At 54.9% G+C, this 20,622-nt stretch overlaps 1 protein-coding gene across 1 annotated transcript in view; it reads left to right on the forward strand.

The window, feature by feature from the left end:
- Window positions 1-20,622, forward strand: part of LOC133356643 (protein kinase C delta type-like) — a 65,404-nt gene that overhangs the window by 13,114 nt on the left and 31,668 nt on the right. Inside the window, exons 6-10 of the mRNA XM_061574270.1 lie at window positions 5,272-5,422; window positions 6,085-6,116; window positions 7,965-8,050; window positions 15,355-15,484; window positions 16,216-16,325. Of these exons, the coding sequence (XP_061430254.1) occupies window positions 5,272-5,422; window positions 6,085-6,116; window positions 7,965-8,050; window positions 15,355-15,484; window positions 16,216-16,325 (509 nt within the window). The remainder of the gene's footprint in view (window positions 1-5,271; window positions 5,423-6,084; window positions 6,117-7,964; window positions 8,051-15,354; window positions 15,485-16,215; window positions 16,326-20,622) is intronic.

Genomic DNA, 20,622 nt, shown 5'->3' on the forward strand with positions numbered 1-20,622 from the left:
TGTGTGTATGCTGAGCAATTAAGTTTGAATTTAAAAACAAAACACGCCTTGGGCACGGATAATGGAATGTTCCACCTTCATCCATGCCTGACGCCCACAGCCACCACAAGCCTGGACTGTACCACTTTGCGTTGGGGCTTTATTGTTGTTGTGTGGTTTGGAAAAAATAATCTTCAGAGCGTATCAAACTCGAGTCCCCTGACAAGTTATCTCCACGCGCGCACACACGTCTATACCACTGATATTTCGGGTTATGCCGGCACGTAGCGATGTCCCGGCCACGTTTGTGTCGTAAGACCCCTCCACCACCCGACGCAGCCAAAGCGAATTGAATTTCCACGTGGTGCACGAAGAGGTGTGTAATGATGCGTGTCATTTGTTATTATCGTTTCGGATCAACTCACCCACTCAGTCACAAACTCACACACTCACCCACTCACTCAATCGCCCACCCACTCACACACTCACCCACTCACTCAGTCACACACTCACTCACCCATTCAATCACCCCCTCACTCAGGCACACACTTACACGCTCACTCACTCACTTATGCACTCTCCCACCCACCCACTCACCTATTGTCCAACCCACACCACCGTCGCTTCCCCGAATCATAGCGAAACGCACTTTCTCCCCGGCGGTGCCCGTGGCATTCAACCCCCCCACCTCGTCCCCTCCCACTCCAACCAACGACATAAACAACGCAACACCTTGAGGAAATCTTGCCGGCGGTGCAACATTCAAACTTGGTTCAGCCAAACCCCATCTCTACCCAGCCAGACCCCATCTCTACCCAGCCAGACCCCATCTCCACTCAGCCAGACCCCATCTCCACCCAGCCAGACCCCATTTCACCCAGCCAGACCCCATCTCCACTCAGCCAGACCCCATCTCCACCCAGCCAGACCCCATTTCACCCAGCCAGACCCCATCTCCACTCAGCCAGACCCCATCTCCACCCAGCCAGACCCCATCTCCACCCAGCCAGACCCCATCTCCACCCAGCCAGACCCCATCTTCACCCAGCCAAACCCCATCTCCACTCAGCCAAACCCCATTTCCACCCAGCCAGACCCCATCTCCACCCAGCCAGACCCCATCTCCACTCAGCCAGACCCCATCTTCACCCAGCCAGACCCCATCTCCACCCAGCCAGACCCCATCTCCACCCAGCCAGACCCCATCTCCACCCAGCCAGACCCCATTTCACCCAGCCAGACCCCATCTCCACTCAGCCAGACCCCATCTCCACCCAGCCAGACCCCATCTCCACCCAGCCAGACCCCATCTCCACCCAGCCAGACCCCATCTTCACCCAGCCAAACCCCATCTCCACTCAGCCAAACCCCATTCCCACCCAGCCAGACCCCATCTCCACCCAGCCAGACCCCATCTCCACTCAGCCAGACCCCATCTTCACCCAGCCAGACCCCATCTCCACCCAGCCAGACCCCATCTCCACCCAGCCAGACCCCATCTCTACTCAGCCAGACCCCATCTTCGCTCCGACAGACCCCATCTTCACAACAAGCAACAATCTGCCCCTGCGGCGCCATTGGCATCGTCACATTGCGAAGGCCACAAGTTTTCACTCTCTCTCTCGTTATTTACGTAGATATACTCTTTTTTAATTTTTGATTCGTGGTGTAAAGTCTTGGGGATTTTGTTTTTGTACCATCCATCTAAGGGCCAATTCACGTAGCAGCATTTTGGGATGCAATTGCATGAATAACGCTAGCGAAAATGACAATATTATTACTATTCTAAGTTGTCTTGCTTTGAGCCCACGTGGCACAGAAAGACATAACTGTCACCCCCGTATCAGTGCCCCACCTTATTACAGACCAATTCTGACCTTATTGGTCAACCCGTGTCCTTATAAATCTGAATGGTCATCCTCCAAAGTCCCATGACAAGGGAGAAACACAAACAAATAGACAAAACATAATAAGTTTGCCCGTATTGAAACGGCTGTACGCAACATGGACCTGAAAACTCAATTTCCCTATACAAGAATACGGGGTAAACCGTATGGGCCGACAGGTATGGGAAACGCGAGGGCGATGCCACGCGGCTCTCCCCATTTACGTAAACACGAATAACATGAAAAAAAGAAAACCACCCCAACAGCTCTGGCTGGGGACCTGCGGACGCGTGGCCCCTTGTGATAGAGCCCGAAGGGGTTCTGATATTTTCCGAAAGGCGTTGAGATAAGACGGTGGTTGTGCATGCGTGGGTGGGTTAGGGGCGGGGTGGGGGTTAGGGGGGTAATGGGGGGGGGGGGGGTGCTGGCGATGGTGGTGGTTTTTGTGGTTTTGCGTAAGTGCGCGTGTGTGTGCGTGCATGTGTGCATGCGTGTACGTGTGTACGTGCGTGTGTGTGCATTTTGGTTTGTGTTCTGGGTGCTGTGGCCTGTTCTGCAAACGACTGATAAGAGACGTGGCCAGAGCCTGGGAGTGGCTCTGAGGCCATTAAGGACATCATTTTCCGAGTTCAACAATAATACTAGTCGTAGTAGTAATAAATAATAAATAATTGTGAATATATATATTCATTAGAAATAAAAACAAAATTTGTATTTCCCAAAAACACTATTGGGAACCGTTGGCGTGGGCGTGTGCTCGGTGGTGGTGGTGATAGTGATGATGGTGGTGATGGTGGTGGTGATGATGATGGTGATAGTGGTGGTGATGGTGGTGTTGGTGCGGACGATGATGCTGCTGCTGCCGTGAGGTGGCTCTAGGGGTGTTAAACGGTCATACAGGTGGGGACTGCCGATCCCTAGACGGTAAAGCAGTGGTCATGCCTGAGCCTCGCAGTCTAGAAGGAGCCTGGGTTCGATTCCTGACTCGGGTGCCACTGGTGTTGAGTGTGTCAGTGTGTGTGTGTCACACACACACTCTCTGCTCATGATCATTAAGGACCTTCATGATGGTGAGCGGGCTCGGGTAAAACTACGTGGCCGGGAGTCGGAGCCATTCCCTATTCACCTTGGGGTGCGACAGGGATGTCCTCTGGCTCCTTAACATGTATTTCGACCACGTAGTTCGTGAACCCTTCGATGGCTGTACCAGAGGAATTTACATCTGGTACAAATACAATGGGAGGCTGATCGATGCCTATTCGTCAACCATGTTATGTATGCCGATGATCTGGTAATTGCTGCTCACTCAGAGGAAGATTTGGAGGCGCTGCTGCTGAACCTGAAGCTTGCCACTAAGAGGTGGGGCCTTACCATCAGCCCCACCAAAACTAAGCACCTGCCTGGGTGTTTTGTAACCATCAGACACTCCACCCTCACCACTCCCAATTGGTGATGGGGCAGTTGTGGAGAGAGTTGATAGTTTCCCATACCTGGGATATGTGCTCATGACCGGCTTCGGTTTGACAGCAGAGGTCTCATTCCGAATCAGTCGAGCAGCATTATCTTTCATCGGTTGCGTAACGCTGTGTGGAAACTACCTGGTCTGTCGCTCCGCACAAAGCTTCAGGTCTTCTCGGCCACAGTCATTCCCTCCCTTCTCTACGCTTGCGAAACGTGGACCCCCCTAATGGAACATCTTCGCCGGTTAGAAACATTTAGGCTGGCCTGCCTACGATCCATCCTGGGTTTAACCAAGTTGGATTGTGTGAGGAGCTCACAAATCCTTGAAAGATCTGGACAAAGTCCCATCGGTGAGCTCCTCCGGCAGGCAAGGCTGCGTTGGCTGGGTCATGGAACCCGCATGCCCAGCCACCGCATGCCTAAACAGCTTTTGTTCGGCCCGATAGAGGGGGCTAAACGGGCTAGAGAAGAGATGGAGTGATGTGGTACAGGAGGATGTGGAGCTGAGTGGACTTGCCGATGACTGGTACCAGCGGTGTCAAGATCGGCTTCTGTGAAGGAGGCTCGTAAAGGATGCTACTGGGCAGTTGGAGGCAGTCGCCCTCCAACAACAACGGAGGGTGGAAAGGAGCGACGCTCACAACAACGAGCGGCACAGGTGGTGTATCGGCCAGTCATCTCAGTCAGTCGACCCGTGGCACCTGGGTCTGCCCCGTGACCTCCTGCCGGCGGGCGTTCGACACTTCACGTGGAATCAACGTGCACATAGCCTGGCACAAGCGCCGTGGTGACGTCACCGCAACTTAGTGGCGAATGGCGGTTGTTGTTGTGTATCACTGTGAGTACGGGGAGTGGTAGTGGAGTGTTTTAGCGCCCTGCGGTACGAACCCGGAGACCCGAGTACGATTCCCGCTCACTGACACCAACACCATCCATGACGATTTTCTGAACTGGTCCTGGGCCTCCCTTACGTCGACTCAGCCTCACATGTGTATCTGGTGCGATGTGTAAAAACATTGCCACTAGGGAGACAAAGGCGGCCGGGCGTGGTGCTGGCCATCCACCCCATCGTGTGCTGTACCGGCCTTCGTGGGTGCTGCCCGCTATCAGCACTTGCCCCAACAGTCCGTTGAGGCTACACGGGGATCTTTGTGTTTTGCGCTTGGAGTGTGTACGTCTCTCTCTCTGCCCTTGTTCCGCAATGCGTTTCCTCTGGCTTCTCCACTTTCCGCCTCCCCCACAGCCAAACAATTATTCTAAGCGCTGAAATCGCAGCCGCAGATTGCTCAATGGGAATCACACGCAGCAGCAGAAATGTTGCCTTCCGACTGAGAAAAAACTTAGTAGCATCCCTCCCGAGATAGAGTGTGCCGGATAAACAAGCAGAATAATTGTAATAACACGAAACTATGGTATTTTTATTTTACCAGGTCAAGGCCCAATGTAGCTCTTTTTTCAGAAGCGAATCGGCTTTTCGTCACGTGGAAATTTATAGCAATAGCCAAATACTCTGATCGCGTGATGTTGATGACTTAATGTGGAGGGAAAAACCGAAAGGACCCAGAGAGACGCGCAAACTCCAAATATACAACAGGCGTCAGGATCGGGATCGAACCCATAACCTCCTATATATCAGGTGAGGTAGTGTGTGTTGGTGTGCGTGTTAATGGGGAGCGGTGGCGTAGCGGTTAGCGCGCTGCACTACGAACCTGGCTTTCCGGAGTTAAATTCCCGCTCACGGCTAACACCAGTGACGATTATCTGAACCAATCCTGGGCCTCAAATGAGTACCTGATGTGGTGTGTAAAACATCACCATCGGGAAGACAAAGGCGACCGGGCGTGGTTGCTGGTCACGCACCCCCTCAAGCTGCTCGCGAACGGCACTTACCCCGACAGTCTCTGAAGGCTACGTGGGGGGGGGGGGGGATCTTTGTCTTTCGCAGATGAAAGCGCGCGAGCAGAGGCCCGCGGGCCGCTCAAGAAGCGCCGCGGCGCCATCAAGCAGGCCAAGGTGCACCACGTCAAGGGCCACCAATTCACCGCCACCTTCTTCCCACAGCCCACGTTCTGCTCGGTCTGCAAGGAGTTTGTGTGGTGAGTGTGGGTGTGAGCGTTTGGGTGAATGGGTGGGTGAGTGTGAGAGAGTTGTAGGGGAGCGGTAGTGTAGTGGTTAGCGCGCTGCACTATGAACCTGGCGACCCGGGTTCGATTCCCGCTCAAGGCCAACACCAGTGACGATTATCTGAACCGGTCCTGGGCCTCCCCTAGGTCGACTCAGCCTCAAATGAGTACCTGGTGTGACGTTTAAACATCGTCATTGGGGAAACAAAGGTGGCCGGACGTGGTGTTGTTCACCCACCCCCTCGTATGCAGTACCGGCCTTTATAGGTGCTTGCTAACGGCGCTTGCCCCTACAGTCTGTTAAGGCTACACGGGGGATCTTTGTATTTGTGTATGGATGAGTGTGGATGAGTGTGGGTGAGTGGACAAATTCCACATATACAGCAGCAAGCGTCTCCAGGGTTGAGATTGAACCCACGACCTCCTGCAACCAAGGCGACGTAGTTAACTTTTCTGAACAGGATCCTCTGCCCATGCCTACTTTGACTCGTCCTTAAACCCAAAACACCGAGTACACTGTACGGTATTTTAAGTAAAGCACCCGAGTGGACCTAGAACGATGAGTCAGGGTGGGCGCGTTGTGTCTGTGCTGGGTGTGCTCCTCACGCGGCCGTGCGTCTCTCTCTGTCCCGCAGGGGCCTCAACAAGCAAGGCTACCAGTGCCGAGGTGAGCTCCACACCCACCACAGTTCGTGCGTACCTTATACCTGCGTACGTACATCCGTATCTACCTGCGTACCTGCGCACCTACCTACCTGCGTACTTGCATAGAGGTTGTTTTTGGGTTAGAGCGCATAAATAACAATGTATCATGGCCTCCTTTTTGGCCAGTATCAAAGTATGAAAAGTAAGAATAGGTCCAAATTAGCGTTCTTTTGGGTTAGATCGCGTAAATATATAAATGTGACGTTAAAACCCGCTACCACCCGACACAGCCAACTAGTAAGGGTTGTCATATAAACAGAACACGTCAATTCGTCATTAGTACAGCACACCGGTGTATTGGAGAGCCAAGCCACAACATTTACAATCTGAATACGACATTTCGCCAGTAATTACTACGAGCTTCATCAGGCGACAGCCAGATTTGTGGAGAAGTCCACCTGTTTTGTTCCTTATACAGAGGCATAGATATAATGAGCACCATTGTCTTTTGTTGTGTGTGAGTGAGAAGCAGTGCTGTAGCAGTTAGCGCGCTGCACTACAAACACGGCCACACGAGTTCGAATCCCGCTCACGGTCAACACCGGTGACGATGATTTGAACGGGTCCTGGGCCTTCCCTATGTCGACTCAGTCTCAAAATGAGTACCTGGTGCAGTGTGCAATAAATATTGCCACTGGGGAGACAAAGGCAGCCGGGCGTGATGTTGGCCATCCACCCCCTCAAGAGCCGTGCCGGCCTTCATAGATGCTGCTATTCGCGAACAGCAATTGCCCCAACAGTCTGTTAGGGCGATATGGGGGATCTTTGTTTTTGTGTATATTGTTTTACATGTGATTTAGTGGTTATTCAGATGAAGGAAGAGGGGTTACTAGCCCCTTGAGCGCCACGAGGTGCATCATCGTCAATAAATCTCTGCTGTTAAGAACCCCCCACCACCTGACGCAGCCAAAACTAATGAAATAGTTTGTGTGTCTGTGTGGGTCATGGGGAAGTTGTGGAGAGTTTATCATACCTGGGCGGTATGCTCATGACTGGCTCCGGTTTAACAGCAGAGGTCTCACTCAGAATCAGTCGAGCGGCATTATCTTTTCATCGGTTGTGTAACGCTGTGTGGAAGCTACCTGGTCTGTCGCTCCGCACGAAGCTTCAAGTCTTCTCGGCCACAGTCATTCCATCCGTTCTCTACGCTCGCCGGTTAGAAACATTTAGGCTGGTCTGCCTACGATCCATCCTGGGTTTAACCAGGCTGCATTGTGTGAGGAGCTCACAAATCCTAGAAAGATCTGGGCAAAGTCCCATCGGTGAGCTCCTCCAGCAGGCAAGGCTGCATTGGCTGAGTCATGTAGCCCGCATACCCAGTCACCGCATGCCTTAACAGCTTTTGTTCGGCCGTATAGAGGGGGCTAAACAGGCGCGGCACGGGCTAGAAAAGAGTGATGTGGTACAGGAGGATGTGGAGCTGAGTGGACTTGCCGATGACTGGTATCAGCGGTATCAAGATCGGCCTCTGTGGAGGAGGCTCGTGATGGACGCTGCTGGGCAGTGGGAGGCAGTCGCCTTCCAACAGCAACGGAGAGTGGAGGAGCGATGCTCACAACAACGAGCGGAGTGCCGGGTGGCTAAAGCACAGCAAGTTGGCACAGTAGGGGCACAGGTGGTACATCAGCCAGTCATCTCAGTCATCTCAGTCAGTCGACCCGTGGCACCTGGGTCTGCCCCGTGACCTCCTGCCAGCGGGCATTCGACACTTCACGTGGCCTCAAAGTGCACATAGCATAGCACAAGCGTCGTGGTGAAATCACCACCACTTAGTGGCGAATGGCGGTTGTTGTTGTTGTCTGTCTCCAAGAATGCAATGCAGCGATTCACAAGCGCTGCATCGACATTGTACTGGCGAACTGCACGGGCTCAGCGGAGAACAGCAGCGAAACTCAGGTGAGCAATGGGCAGGTGAGCAACGGGCAGGTGAGTGACACCAAGGCGAGGGACACTCAGGTGAGCGACGCACATGAACCGTCCAGTGCGGGCCTCGTGTGACGATGACAAACGATGACGATGGCGGCGAAGATGACGATGGCGATGACAATGGCGATGACAACGATAACAATGGTGATGACAATGGCGATGACGACGATGACGACGATGGCGATGACAATGACGACGATGATTATGGCAATGATGATGACGACGACGATAACAATGATGACAATGATGACGATAATGACGATGATGGCGATGACGATGGCGACAACGATGACAACGACGATGACGACGATGGCGACGACGATGATGACGATATCAGTGGTGCCGATGGTGACGACGATGATGACGATGATGTCGGTGGTTCTGGAGATCGCGATGTTGACATTGGCATTGTTGTTGATACTAGTGTAGTAAGTATATGGAGGCTTGACGACAGGATCGGAGGCACACTTATTTATTACACCAACACAGTTATTTACAGGTCACTGGGCTACAGGGATTTCTCGACAGCTAACCCCTCTAACCTATACCAATTCCTCCACTACGGGACTAGGGGAGGCTATCTGTCCCAGCTTGGTTAAGCTGGGATCCCGGCTCCCTGAGTCACCAGACCAGCTTCGTCTGGGCTCTCGGGGCCACGCCACCGGCTTGCCCTGGTCGGCCCTTATAAGGACAGCGAGCCAGGGGAGCTCTGGGGCCTACACTAGCTGGTCTTCCGTCTTCTCTGGTTATAGCTGAGTCCCGACTCCCGAGCCTTTCGGCTCATCACCTTTTATAGGACTTGCCCCCAAGGGGGGGGCCCGTGGGGGATACACATGCGGACGTCGGTGCGAGCGCCACCCTTGTGTACGGCCGTAACCCCGCCCCTTGTGTTTGTTGGCCATCCGTGGCCATGCATAATCACACCTCAACATTCGTAGACATGCGCAATTACACCTCTACATCACCCCCCCCTGTACAGCTCGCAGCCGTCCCCGGCTGCAAAAAAAAAAATCAGAATAAAGGTGCATCCCTCACAAAAACCCCGTGTGTGCCTCGCGTAATTTTTAACAAGAACAAGAAAACTTCAACAAGAACAACGAGAGGAAGAGAGAGAGAGAGAAAAAAATAACCCGACGCACCCCCCCCGGATAACACCCCAAAACCAACATATATATACACTCCGGACGTCACCTTTCCCATCGTCCGCAAGGCCCCCCAACGGCCGACCTCACAACACCCCTCCCCTTTTGTCCGCAAGGCCCCCCAACGGCCGACCTCACAAAAGTCTGCGCGTTTTGGCGCGCGTTCTCGCGGCGGGTCCGTCACAAGGGCCCGTCCCGGCACGCTCAGTGACGGTTGTTGACGGTCCGGGTGCAAGAGGGTCAGGCTCCGCTGCCGAGTGACCCCCGACCCCTCCGGGAGGGGTTGGTGGGCGTGGGCCCGTCACTCCTGTTTCACCTGGGGACGGAACAGTTGGCGTCAGGTTAGGCGAGTGCAGCGACGACGGGGAGTCGGCGACACCCTCACACGTTTGGCCATGCGTGTGTGTGTGTGAACCCCGGGGCGGCGTGACGAATGGTTTTAACCTTGAGGGGTGCACATACCACCGGCGCCTCCCCCATTTGACGCGAACACATTGCGGCCGCAAAACCTGCACGACCTCCACTGGCCCCCGCCACGGCCGTACCAATTTCGACGAGGTTGCCAGCGGCACCTGAGGACAGTGCAACCACGCCCTGTCCCCTGGTTCCCATTTGACCACCTGCACCCGCCCCAACCGAAGCCTCTCGTTCGCCTTCTGGCGGAGTTCAGAATTTTGCACGGCCGCTTCCCGCGCCTCAGACAATTGAGCGATGTTAAATTTAACGTGTTCGGACAAATTAGACTTCGCCTGGAGCGCCGAGAGCTTCAGCTGGGTCGCCACAGGAGGGTTAACTTCGCGCCCATACATTAAAAAGAAAGGGGAAAATCCGGTGGCCGCATGGGGAGCCATTCTGTAGGCCTGCAACACACCGGCTATGCGGAGGTCCCAATCCGTCTGGGATACCGACACCTGCTGGGACAGCATGGACGTGATGGTCCGATGCAGCCGTTCCACCATCCCGTCAGTTTGTGGGTGATACGGAGAGGTCCGAACCTTCTCCGTACCCAAGAGGTCGCACACCTCACGTAGGAGTTTACCAGAAAAATTCCTACCCTGGTCAGTAAGCAGCCGTTCCGGAGCACCCTTGTCGAGGACATAGCCCTGGACAAAGGCCTCCGCGATGGCTGCTGCCGACTGGTTCGCCAGGGGCCAGGCCATAGGCCATCTCGTGAAGTATTCAACCCCCGTTAGTAAATACCTATTGCCCCTGGGTGTAGCGGGAAATGGGCCAAGTATGTCCAGAGCGACGAGCTCGTTAACCCTGGAAACTTTTATGGACTGCAGCGGAGGGTTGGACCCCCTAGCAGGTGGCTTCCTCTGCGCGCATTGCGTGCACGACCCCAAGAGGTCCCCCACGTCCTTTTCCATGCCCGGCCAGAAGAAATCTAGCTGGAGCGTGGCAAAGGTCTTATGAACCCCCAAGTGCAGAAGCCGCTCATGAACAGCCCATACCACCTTACCCCTTAAAGCAGCAGGCACCACGAGCCGCTGGCGCCGGGTTTTACCATCCCAGTGCATTAAAAGTCCCTGGAACAACCCCCACGAGTCAACGTTTTCCACCCCCTGGCCAATCCCCCCGGCGCGACGGCGCAGAGCGAGGAGGGAGGTGTCCTCCATTTGGAGGCGACCCCATTCCGCGACTGACAACCCCAGCAACGAATCCCTCCCTTCTTGCTCGATAGGACCCGAAACCGAAGGTGCATCGGCAGCGGCCACGAGGACCGAATCGGTGGTGACGTTCGGAGACCTACAACGCCCCGAACCCAAGAGGCACGCGCACTCCGAAGTGGGTGGCAATCGCGATAGGGCGTCAGCGTTCGTGTGGCGGAGACCCTTACGATATGTGGTGACAAAGTCATAGTCTTGGAGAATCTCCAACCATCGAGACAACTGGCCCGATGGTTGTTGAACCCGCAGGGCGTATTGTAGGGCCGCATGATCTGTACGGACGGTGAACCGCCGACCGTACAGATACGGGCGGTACTGCTGAATGAAATAAACAATCGCCAATAATTCCCGACGGGTAACGCAGTACCGCTGTTCGGCTGGAGACAGTACCCGACTACCGTAAGCCACCACATGCTCTACGCCCCCAATGAGCTGGGACAGCACGCCCCCGATGCCCGTGTTACTTGCATCTGTATCGAGCAAGAAGGGTTGTGAAAAATCCGGGTAATTCAACGGCGGAGCCCCCACCAAAGCATTCCGGAGGGCGCGAAAAGAAGCCTCCTCCTCCGGCCCCCAATGAAACCTGACTCCCTTGGACGTCAAGGCATGCAAAGGTTTCGCAATCGTAGCGAAGTCAGCCACAAATCGCCGATAATACGACGCGAACCCAATGAAACTCCTGACCTCTCCCACAGAGGTGGGAGTCGGCCAGGAGCTGACGCATTCCGTTTTGGCGGGATCAGTGGATATCCCCGAGCGCCCAACAATGTGACCCAAATATCGCACCGATTCGCGAGTAAATGGCACTTCTGTGGTTTAAATTTCAAATTGGCAGCCCGCATTTTGAGAAAAACAGCACGCAACCTCTGGAGGTGTTCCTCGAAGGATTTGCTAAAGACGATGACATCGTCTAAGTAAATCAAACACGAATCCCATTGCAACCCTGCCAAGACCAATTCCATTAACCGCTGAAAAGTTGCCGGCGCAGAATGTAAACCCATCGGCAAGCGGTTAAATTGGAAGAGACCCTGCGGTGTCCGAAAAGCGGTCTTAGGTTTTGATTCGTCATCCAGAGGAAGCTGCCAGAATCCAGATAGCAAATCGAGGGTGGAAAAGAATCGCGCCCCCGCCAAGGCATCGAGCGACTCATCCATTCGAGGAAGCGGGTACGCATCTGCCACAGAGATTTTGTTCAGACGCCGAAAGTCGACACAAAACCGCAGTGAGCCGTCGTGTTTTTTCACCAAAACGATCGGCGCGCCCCACGGGCTATTGGAAGGGGAAATGATATCGGCGGCTAGCATGTCATCAACAGCCGATTTGACATGATCCTTTTCGGCGGGACTCAACCGAAAGGGATTTTGGCGGATTGGCGCGCTGTCACCCGTGTCAATATGGTGTCGCAGCAATTTAGTACAACCAATATCAAATTTGTGTTGACTAAAAACGTCAGCAAATTCGCTCAGAAGAACTCGCAGCTGCGCGCGCTGCGAGTTGGACAGGTCCACTGAACCCGCGCAAAGCGCATCCAGCCAACCGTCATCACAGTCCGAATGCGGTCGCGGCGGAGGATCGGTGGATACCTGACCCACGAGTGGTTCCTCATAGGGTACCGGCGTTGCGTGTGCAAGCACGGTCCCTTGAGGAACCACGGCCGTTCGCGATCCCACATTAAGGACTGCAATGAAGGGGTCCCCATCCCCTCTCACCATGGTCTGAGCCGCGAGCAAATCTGGTCCATTTACCCCGGCCCGAGATGGTCCCAACAAGACCCCCCGATCCGCAACCCCTTCATTAAACGGCCGACACAACCTAAGAGGGACGAGCATCTGAGCCCCCGGAGGCACGCGCACAGTTTTTGTGACGAGCGCCTGCACGGTGGCAAACGCCCGACGCTCCGTGGTGGGGGAAGACAGAAATGTAACGCGTCGGCCCGATGGGAGCTCAATGCACCCTTGGTCAATAAGGATGCGGATGGGCATTTTGGCCAGAAAATCCGTCCCCAACAGGCACGGAACCCCGAGTGAGGAGGAAACCAAAACAGGCCCGGATAATTTAATGTCCCCAATGCAGATAGTGGCGCGGATTTGGCCAATAATGCCCAGAGAGCCCCCGTTAGTGGCATAGCACGGCACGTCAACAGGGAGCAAGGGACGACTTTGAACGGGAAGGATGTTATAAATTAAATCAGATATAATGGTCGCCGATGCCCCTGTGTCAATTAAAATCCGCACCTCTACCCCATCAATGTGACCGACCACGACCGATGATCCCGCCGACGCAGCAACGACACGATGGGCGAGCTCCGACCACTGACCCGGTTGGAGCGCCCGCCGCATTACCGAACAATCGCGCGCGACGGATGGGGAATTTGGAGCCCTGTTTAGTTGGGCGCGTGAGTGTGTGTCGGATGTGTGCGTGGGCCAAACGTGTGAGGTGCCGCGACTCGCCGTATTTCTCTGCTGGAGCTTGGGAGGAGACGGCGTGGTGTCCTGACGAGGTGTCGCCCCGCGCTGACGGGGAGCCCGGCATCCTGACGCAACGTGGCCTTGCAGGCCACAGTTGTAGCAGCGTGTGAGCGTCCCCGATGTCCTGGGCTGCTCCTGGCGGCTCGGTCCATTCCGAGCCTGTGGTACTGCCGCTCTCCATTCCCCTCGCCGCTCCACCCCGCAGACCTTCTCCGATGGGAGGGCGGTAGCCGCCATGGCATGGCTGGCCGCCCCCTTTGCCGCCTTTCGACGAAGGGACCGCAAGCCCCCGTGGATGTGGCGCGCGACCAGCAGGGACGACATCTCTGAGTCGTCTTGAGCCAGGACGTTGACGTCCAGCTCATCAGCGAGTAGCAGCAGCTTCTCAGCCACCATGGCATCCACTCCTTCCTCGTCCATCCTTGGGAAAGCAGCCTTCGCTAGAGCCAGGAGAGCAGTCCGGAAGGCCAGAGGTGATTCGTTGGTGCCCCGACGCCGATCGTGGAAAAGCTGCCTGCAGTCCGAAGGCGGCCCATAGACGGCTGACAGCAGCTGCAACGCCAGGTGTAGGGTGGCGCGCTTTTCCCTCGGCGCCGAGGTGAGGGTAGCCAGGGCGTCGTTGTCCAGCATCGCTGGCAGCGCGCGTAGAGCCTCGGCGTCCGTCCAGTTCGCCATCTCCTGATGAGCGATGAACCGTCTCTTGAAGCCGCCCCAGTCTCCGTCTGCGCCTACGAATTCTTTCAGAGGCGGCAGACGCTGCTGCAAGGCGACGTCCGTGGCTGTAGATCGCTCTCCGTCGCTCCCCGCCGATGATACAGTGTGGGCGGGCTGTGCACATGGCATCGCCGGTCGCTCCGATGTCGACGCGCCGGCCGGTGTTGATGATGTCACGGCTTGTGCTTGGCGCTCAGCAGTCACGTGACGCGGGCCGGCCCCGCCGTCCGCTCGCACTGTAGAGATGGCGGGAAATTTAACCGCCAGCCGCGTCGGGGTGGCGGGAAACGTCGCCGCGCGCCGGCTGCTGTCGTCGACCCGCGCTGCCCCTCCAGCCCCCAGCCGCGTGATCTCCTCCAATGCAGCGGCGGCGGCGTAGAGCAGTTCCGCCAGGCGGGAGTGGGCCAGCCGGAGTCCTTCAGCCGACGCATCCCCCCCCTCTTGTCGTAGCGGCACGGGCGTACTTGGCCCCGGCTGCTCCGATCCGACCCCGGCCATCTCTGGTGTTGAATCGGCCGCGGCGTCTTCCATCTCCGACTCCTTGGTACGTGTCGTCCCTCGTGTGTCCATCGTTTGGACGTTTTACTTCTGACACCAGATGTAGTAAGTATATGGAGGCTTGACGACAGGATCGGAGGCACACTTATTTATTACACCAACACAGTTATTTACAGGTCACTGGGCTACAGGGATTTCTCGACAGCTAACCCCTCTAACCTATACCAATTCCTCCACTACGGGACTAGGGGAGGCTATCTGTCCCAGCTTGGTTAAGCTGGGATCCCGGCTCCCTGAGTCACCAGACCAGCTTCGTCTGGGCTCTCGGGGCCACGCCACCGGCTTGCCCTGGTCGGCCCTTATAAGGACAGCGAGCCAGGGGAGCTCTGGGGCCTACACTAGCTGGTCTTCCGTCTTCTCTGGTTATAGCTGAGTCCCGACTCCCGAGCCTTTCGGCTCATCACCTTTTATAGGACTTGCCCCCAAGGGGGGGGCCCGTGGGGGATACACATGCGGACGTCGGTGCGAGCGCCACCCTTGTGTACGGCCGTAACCCCGCCCCTTGTGTTTGTTGGCCATCCGTGGCCATGCATAATCACACCTCAACATTCGTAGACATGCGCAATTACACCTCTACACTAGCATTGTTGTTGACGTTGGCGTTGTGTTGATCTTGGCGTTGTTGTCAACATTGGCGTTGTTGACGTTGGCGTTGTTGTCGCCATTGGCGTTGTTGTTTAACGTTGGTGTTGTTGTTGACGATGCTGATGGCGCTGTCTCAGATCATGAAGGAGCGCTTCAAGCTGGATGTCCCCCACCGCTTCCGCGTAAACTCCTACATGAGCCCCACGTTCTGTGACCACTGCGGCACGCTGCTGTGGGGCCTGGCTCGCCAGGGCCTGAAGTGCGACGGTGAGATAAACTAAACACTCAAGGATGCTTTATTTCACCAGGTAAGGCCCACCGAGCTATGTATTCTTTTGTCAGAAGCGACCTGGCTATCACAAATTATAGCTCAACAGAGTGGCTTATCATGATCACTTGAAAATATTGCAGCAGCCAAATACTCTAAAACACGATTCTAAATGTGGAGGGGAAAACCGGATCCGGAGAAAAATCCACATGACCACGAGGAGAGAGACACGCAAACTCCAAATATACAGCAGGGGTCAGGATCGGGATCGAACCCACGACCTCCTGTATACCATTCGAGGTAGTCAACATGTCGCCAGATAGGCAGGGGTGGGGCACTGCTGCCAGCCAATTGGAGAGAGTGAGGGGGTGCAGCACCACACGGCTCTCTCAGTCGGGTCATCCGGTTTTTCCCTCCACATTTAGAATGAACAGAATCAACAACAAACGTTTGGCTGAAAAAATAATTCCACATAATGATGATAAGCCGCCACTTCATAGGGCTATCATATGTGACAGCCAGGTCGTTTCTGAAAATGAGCGACATAGCTCGGTGGGCCTTACCTGATAAAATAAAAATTGTTTGTAGTTAAGTTAGTTAAACCACATCCTCTGTCTGTGAAACACAACCACATCCTCTGTCTATGAAACACAGCAACGCCCTGCGTTGTAAGTACGATATTGATGATGCTGGTGATGTTGCTGGTGATGTTGGTTGTCTTTGTGTACAGAGTGTGCCATGAATATCCACCACAAGTGCAAGGGCAAGGTCGCAAATCTGTGCGGCATCAACCAAAAGCTCATGGCAGAGGCCCTCGCTCAGATAGAAGCTCAGCAACAGGTATGTGGAGGAGGGACACGGACAGAGACGCGACACAGATGGAGAGACACAGACATGGAGACACAGAGAGACGCAGATACACGGTTAGACACAGACAGATAGACAGAGATAACGAGACAGACAGATTGATAGAAAGACAGAAAGATAGAAGGACACATACAAAGAGACACGGACAGAGACATGGAGATACAGAGAGAGATGCAGAGAGACCATCAGGGGGTGGGTGGCCAACGCCACGCCCGGCCGCCTAGTGGCGATGTTTACACCAGGTACTCATTTCAGGCGGAGTCGACTTAGGGAAGGTCCTAGACCAGTTTAAATAATTGGTGGCCGTGAGTGGGAATCCAACTCGGGTCACCGGGTTCATAGTGCATTGCGCTAACCATTACACTACCGTCACCCACACCAACAACAGCCACCAATCGTCACTAAATGGCAGTAAAGTAAGCATGGTGATTGTGCCAGGCTAGATGCACTTTGAGGTCACGTGAAGTGTCAAAGGCTCATTGGCAGGAGGTGACAGGACAGACCCAGGTGCCATGGGCTGACTGAGATGACCAGCCGATGTACCACCTGTGACCCCTACTGTGCTAATTTGCTGCGTTTTAGCCACTCGGCGCTCCGCTCATTGTTGTGAGCGTCGCTTCTCTGCCCCCCGTTGTTACTGGAGGGCGATTACCTCCAAGTGCCCAGTAGCGTCCTTCACGAGCCTCCTCCATAGAGGCTGATCTTTACACCAGTTATCAGCAAGTCTACTCATCTCCACATCCTCCCGTACCGCATCAGTCCATCTCTTCTGTAGGTCTTGTCGTGCCCGTTTAGCCCCCTTTAAAGCTGTTTATGTGTAATGCGGGCGTAAATGGGCGGGGCGGATATGACGATCCGAGAGGGAGGAGTCAGGGTGACGTGGGGGAGAAGTTATAGCGGGGAGACAGGAAGCTATCTGGGTCAGTCGGGGGAGTGAAGGGTGGTGAACACGTTGGGTGGTCGCCGTGCCTCAGCCTGGTGGCTGAGGGGCTCATGACGGCGCCAGCCAGCGGGGTGGAAGAGAGAGTGGAGGATTGAGGTAGGAAGTGGCGAGATAGCCACAGAGGCCACGAAGGGCTGAGGTAGGAAATGGCGAGATAGCCACAGAGGCCACGAAGGGCTGAGGTAGGAAATGGCGAGATAGCCATAGAGGCCACGAAGGGCTGACATGGGGAGGTGGCGAGATCGCCACGCACGGAGGAACAGGGAGCAGCGATGGAGCTGCTGGGGGAGCAGCCAGAGGGCTGTACCAAGAGCCTGCAGCGGAGCTGCAGGAGCGTGGAAGGCTACGGGAGCGAAGGCAGATGTGGGGCTGCCAGGGAGAGAGTCTCAGGAGGAGTGCCGTGTGGGAAGGAGAACGCGAACCCCAAATAAAGGACACGGAGTCAGAGAGAAGTGTCTGAGTCCTTTTATTACACTGGAGTCAGAAGTGAAACGGCATCTCAAAACAACTGAGAGAAAGAAGAAAAAAAAGAATATTCCTGCGCCATCATCTGCTACATCATCAGACGACGACGACCTTCCTCAGACGGTGGACCTGCCTGCGATGGAAGAGGAGATCCGTGCTGGAACGAGTACGGGTCCGGGTGAGCAAGGTGTCGCCGCGTTGGTGGACCTGTCTGTGCCGGAGGATGCCAACTTACGATGGAGACAGATGGCGGCGCAGATGGAGACCTTGAAAATCGTGCTGGCGCAACTGTGTGAGTTCACCACGCCGAGGACGGCGTCGGGGAGGCCCGGTGGTGATCCGCAGGCCTCCGCCTTTCCTGCGCTGCCAGCGCCATTGCCACGTGGCACGAAGACGCCATCTTGGGCGTGGCAGGGGAGAAAAGGCGGGAAGCCGCCATCTTGTCTTCACCGCGGCGGGAGGACGCCGCCATCTTCAACATCGCGGCGGAGAGGCAGCCTTGCGCTGCCATCTGGAGGTGCCGCGGGGTGAGCAGCCTGCTGGGAGCTGCTGTTTTTCGAGGGGGTGCTGCGAGGAGAAGACGCCGATGCTGCAGCTGCTGGGGCGGGAGCTTCCCGTCTTGGCTCGGGTGCGTGACAACGGAGCCGTCAAGTCGCCGAACGAGTTCTGCGAGGCGTCTCAAGTTGCCACCCTGCCGTCCTCTTCTTGCTGCAGCCCCGGGCGAGTCATAACGATACGCACCCGGCCTTAACACACACCTCACTCATCTTTCGAGGGCCGGGGGGGGCTATTTTGGTTTTCTCTTATGACTCGATTGTGCGGAGCGCGGTTCGGACTGTGTATATGTGTGTAATAACGATGAACGCGCTATCTGCTTGTTGCTTGGTGTCAATATAAGTGTGTGCGTGTGTTGAGAATGGACGGAGAGTCTGCTGTATTTGCTGAGTGTCAAATTGTGTGTCTGCGCTGCTGCGTGGAGTTGTTATCTTGATGGTGAAGTTAATTGTTAACTTGGGAGCGTCAGGTATCTTGCGCTGTATTATTTGTGGGTTACCTTGTGTGATGGGCTTAATTGGAAAAATATATATATATATTTTTTGGTGTATTGTGCTGCGAGGTGCTGTGTGCGATGCGATTGTTGCAAGAGAGAGAATAATTGTGTTGTTGCTGCAAAGTTACGACAGGATTAATGGTGTGTTGGTTGCCTGCAGATCTGCTTGCTATTGTGCTTAAATGTACGCGTGTGATCGCGATATGCTGATTGCATGTGCTGTTATACCGTTCTGTATGGTTATGGGGTGCGATGCAGTGGTTGACTATTGGAATTGAGATTGTTATTATATTGTGCGTACCTGTTGGAAATTGGTAACAAATTCGAGGGGGACCCAAATATTGCTTGTATGGTTGTTGTGCACACGAGATTGCGTGTATATTATAGAGAGGGGACCCTAAAATTCGGTTGTATTGGTGTTGTGCACACGAGATTTCGTGTATATTATGGGTAATTGCGCTTTTTGAGAGAGAGAGCGCGCTTTGAGGGTGCGTGATGACGCCGTTGTGGGTGTCTCAAAGGTTAATGCTAATGGGACCGTAAATTGGCGCCAAGTGGCGTCGCGTATTCGGTTGATCGCATGCAGCCACGAGTTGCTTGGCGAGTTGGGTTGTGTAACTAATGTGGTTGGTAAAATATTGGTTAAAAATTCCACGATATGACAGCTGTGCGCAGCAAGCTGGGGCTGTGCGTCTATCGTTGGTGGGGTTGTTATAATGTGACGGGAGATGCGTCTTGTGACCCCCAGCTAAGGGAAGCTGGGGTGCACGAATGGAGAAAACTGGCCACGTGTTCGCACGTTGGGCCGCCATTTTGCGCGCACGCGGGGTATGGCGACGATGCGCTTTGCGGAAAGGGCCGCCATTTTGAGTGCGCGCGAGATATTGCGCGAACGCGCTGGGCGAAGGGGGACGCCATTTTGAGCGCGCGGGAAAAACCGGGGTGGGGCAAATATTCCATCTGTTATGCCTGCCATTGTTGATTGGGTGATGCACGAGTTGTGGTCACATCGGGCTATGGCTGATGGCTGACCTGACAGCCCGGAGGCGAAACCTCCGTGGTATGTCTTAAACTAATGGGCCATGTGCTCATATGGCTCGGGGAGTCGTGGTTCAGTTGTGCGGTGGCAGACTGAACCTGGTGTGCCGGGGGCTCACGGGATCTGGGTTAGGGTGTTATTGTCTCTATAAGAGAACATTGCCCCGTGGGGGGAGTACAGGGGGTCTGGCATTGCTGGGGGATGAACCTTCCCTGGGCTATAAAGCATCGGACTATACGAGGCTGGTGTGTGTCCATCTCTGATGGGATAGTAAGGGAGGAGCGTGGCCGAGTTGCTGCTCATCCCCGAAATTGCACTAGCTGAGAGTATGGTCAGTGGATGTTGCTGGGGGTTGACGACCACGGTGGGGGTTAGGGCGAGTTAAACGTTACCGCTGGGGAGCGTGGCTCTCTCCATGCGAGGGTGTGCGATTAGGTGTTTTGTTGGGTTGCTGAGAGTGACCGTGGGTACATGCTGTGTACGTGCGATGTCTGTGCTGGTCCTCAAGGGAGGACTGCTGGTGGGTAAGAGCAGGAAATTTTGTTGTTGTCACGTGTAAATAATATTGTTGTTAAAATGTAAATACTGGGGCATCCATTGCGTTATTTTAGGTATTTATGGGGAGTTTTTTTTAAGAGGGCTGGATTTACATCATCTCCACTACCCTGAGGCCGGGTGGCTGTCGTGTACGACATGCGGATGTGCGTTGTTGTGCTGTGCCTCAGGGGATTGGATTCTCCTTCTCGTCACAGATTCTTCAGCTCCCGTCGCA

Source organism: Lethenteron reissneri, chromosome 55 (genome assembly GCF_015708825.2).
Source record: "Lethenteron reissneri isolate LAM-NWPU_2019-01 chromosome 55, ASM1570882v1, whole genome shotgun sequence".
In the NCBI taxonomy this organism is placed as follows: Eukaryota; Metazoa; Chordata; class Hyperoartia; order Petromyzontiformes; family Petromyzontidae; genus Lethenteron; species Lethenteron reissneri.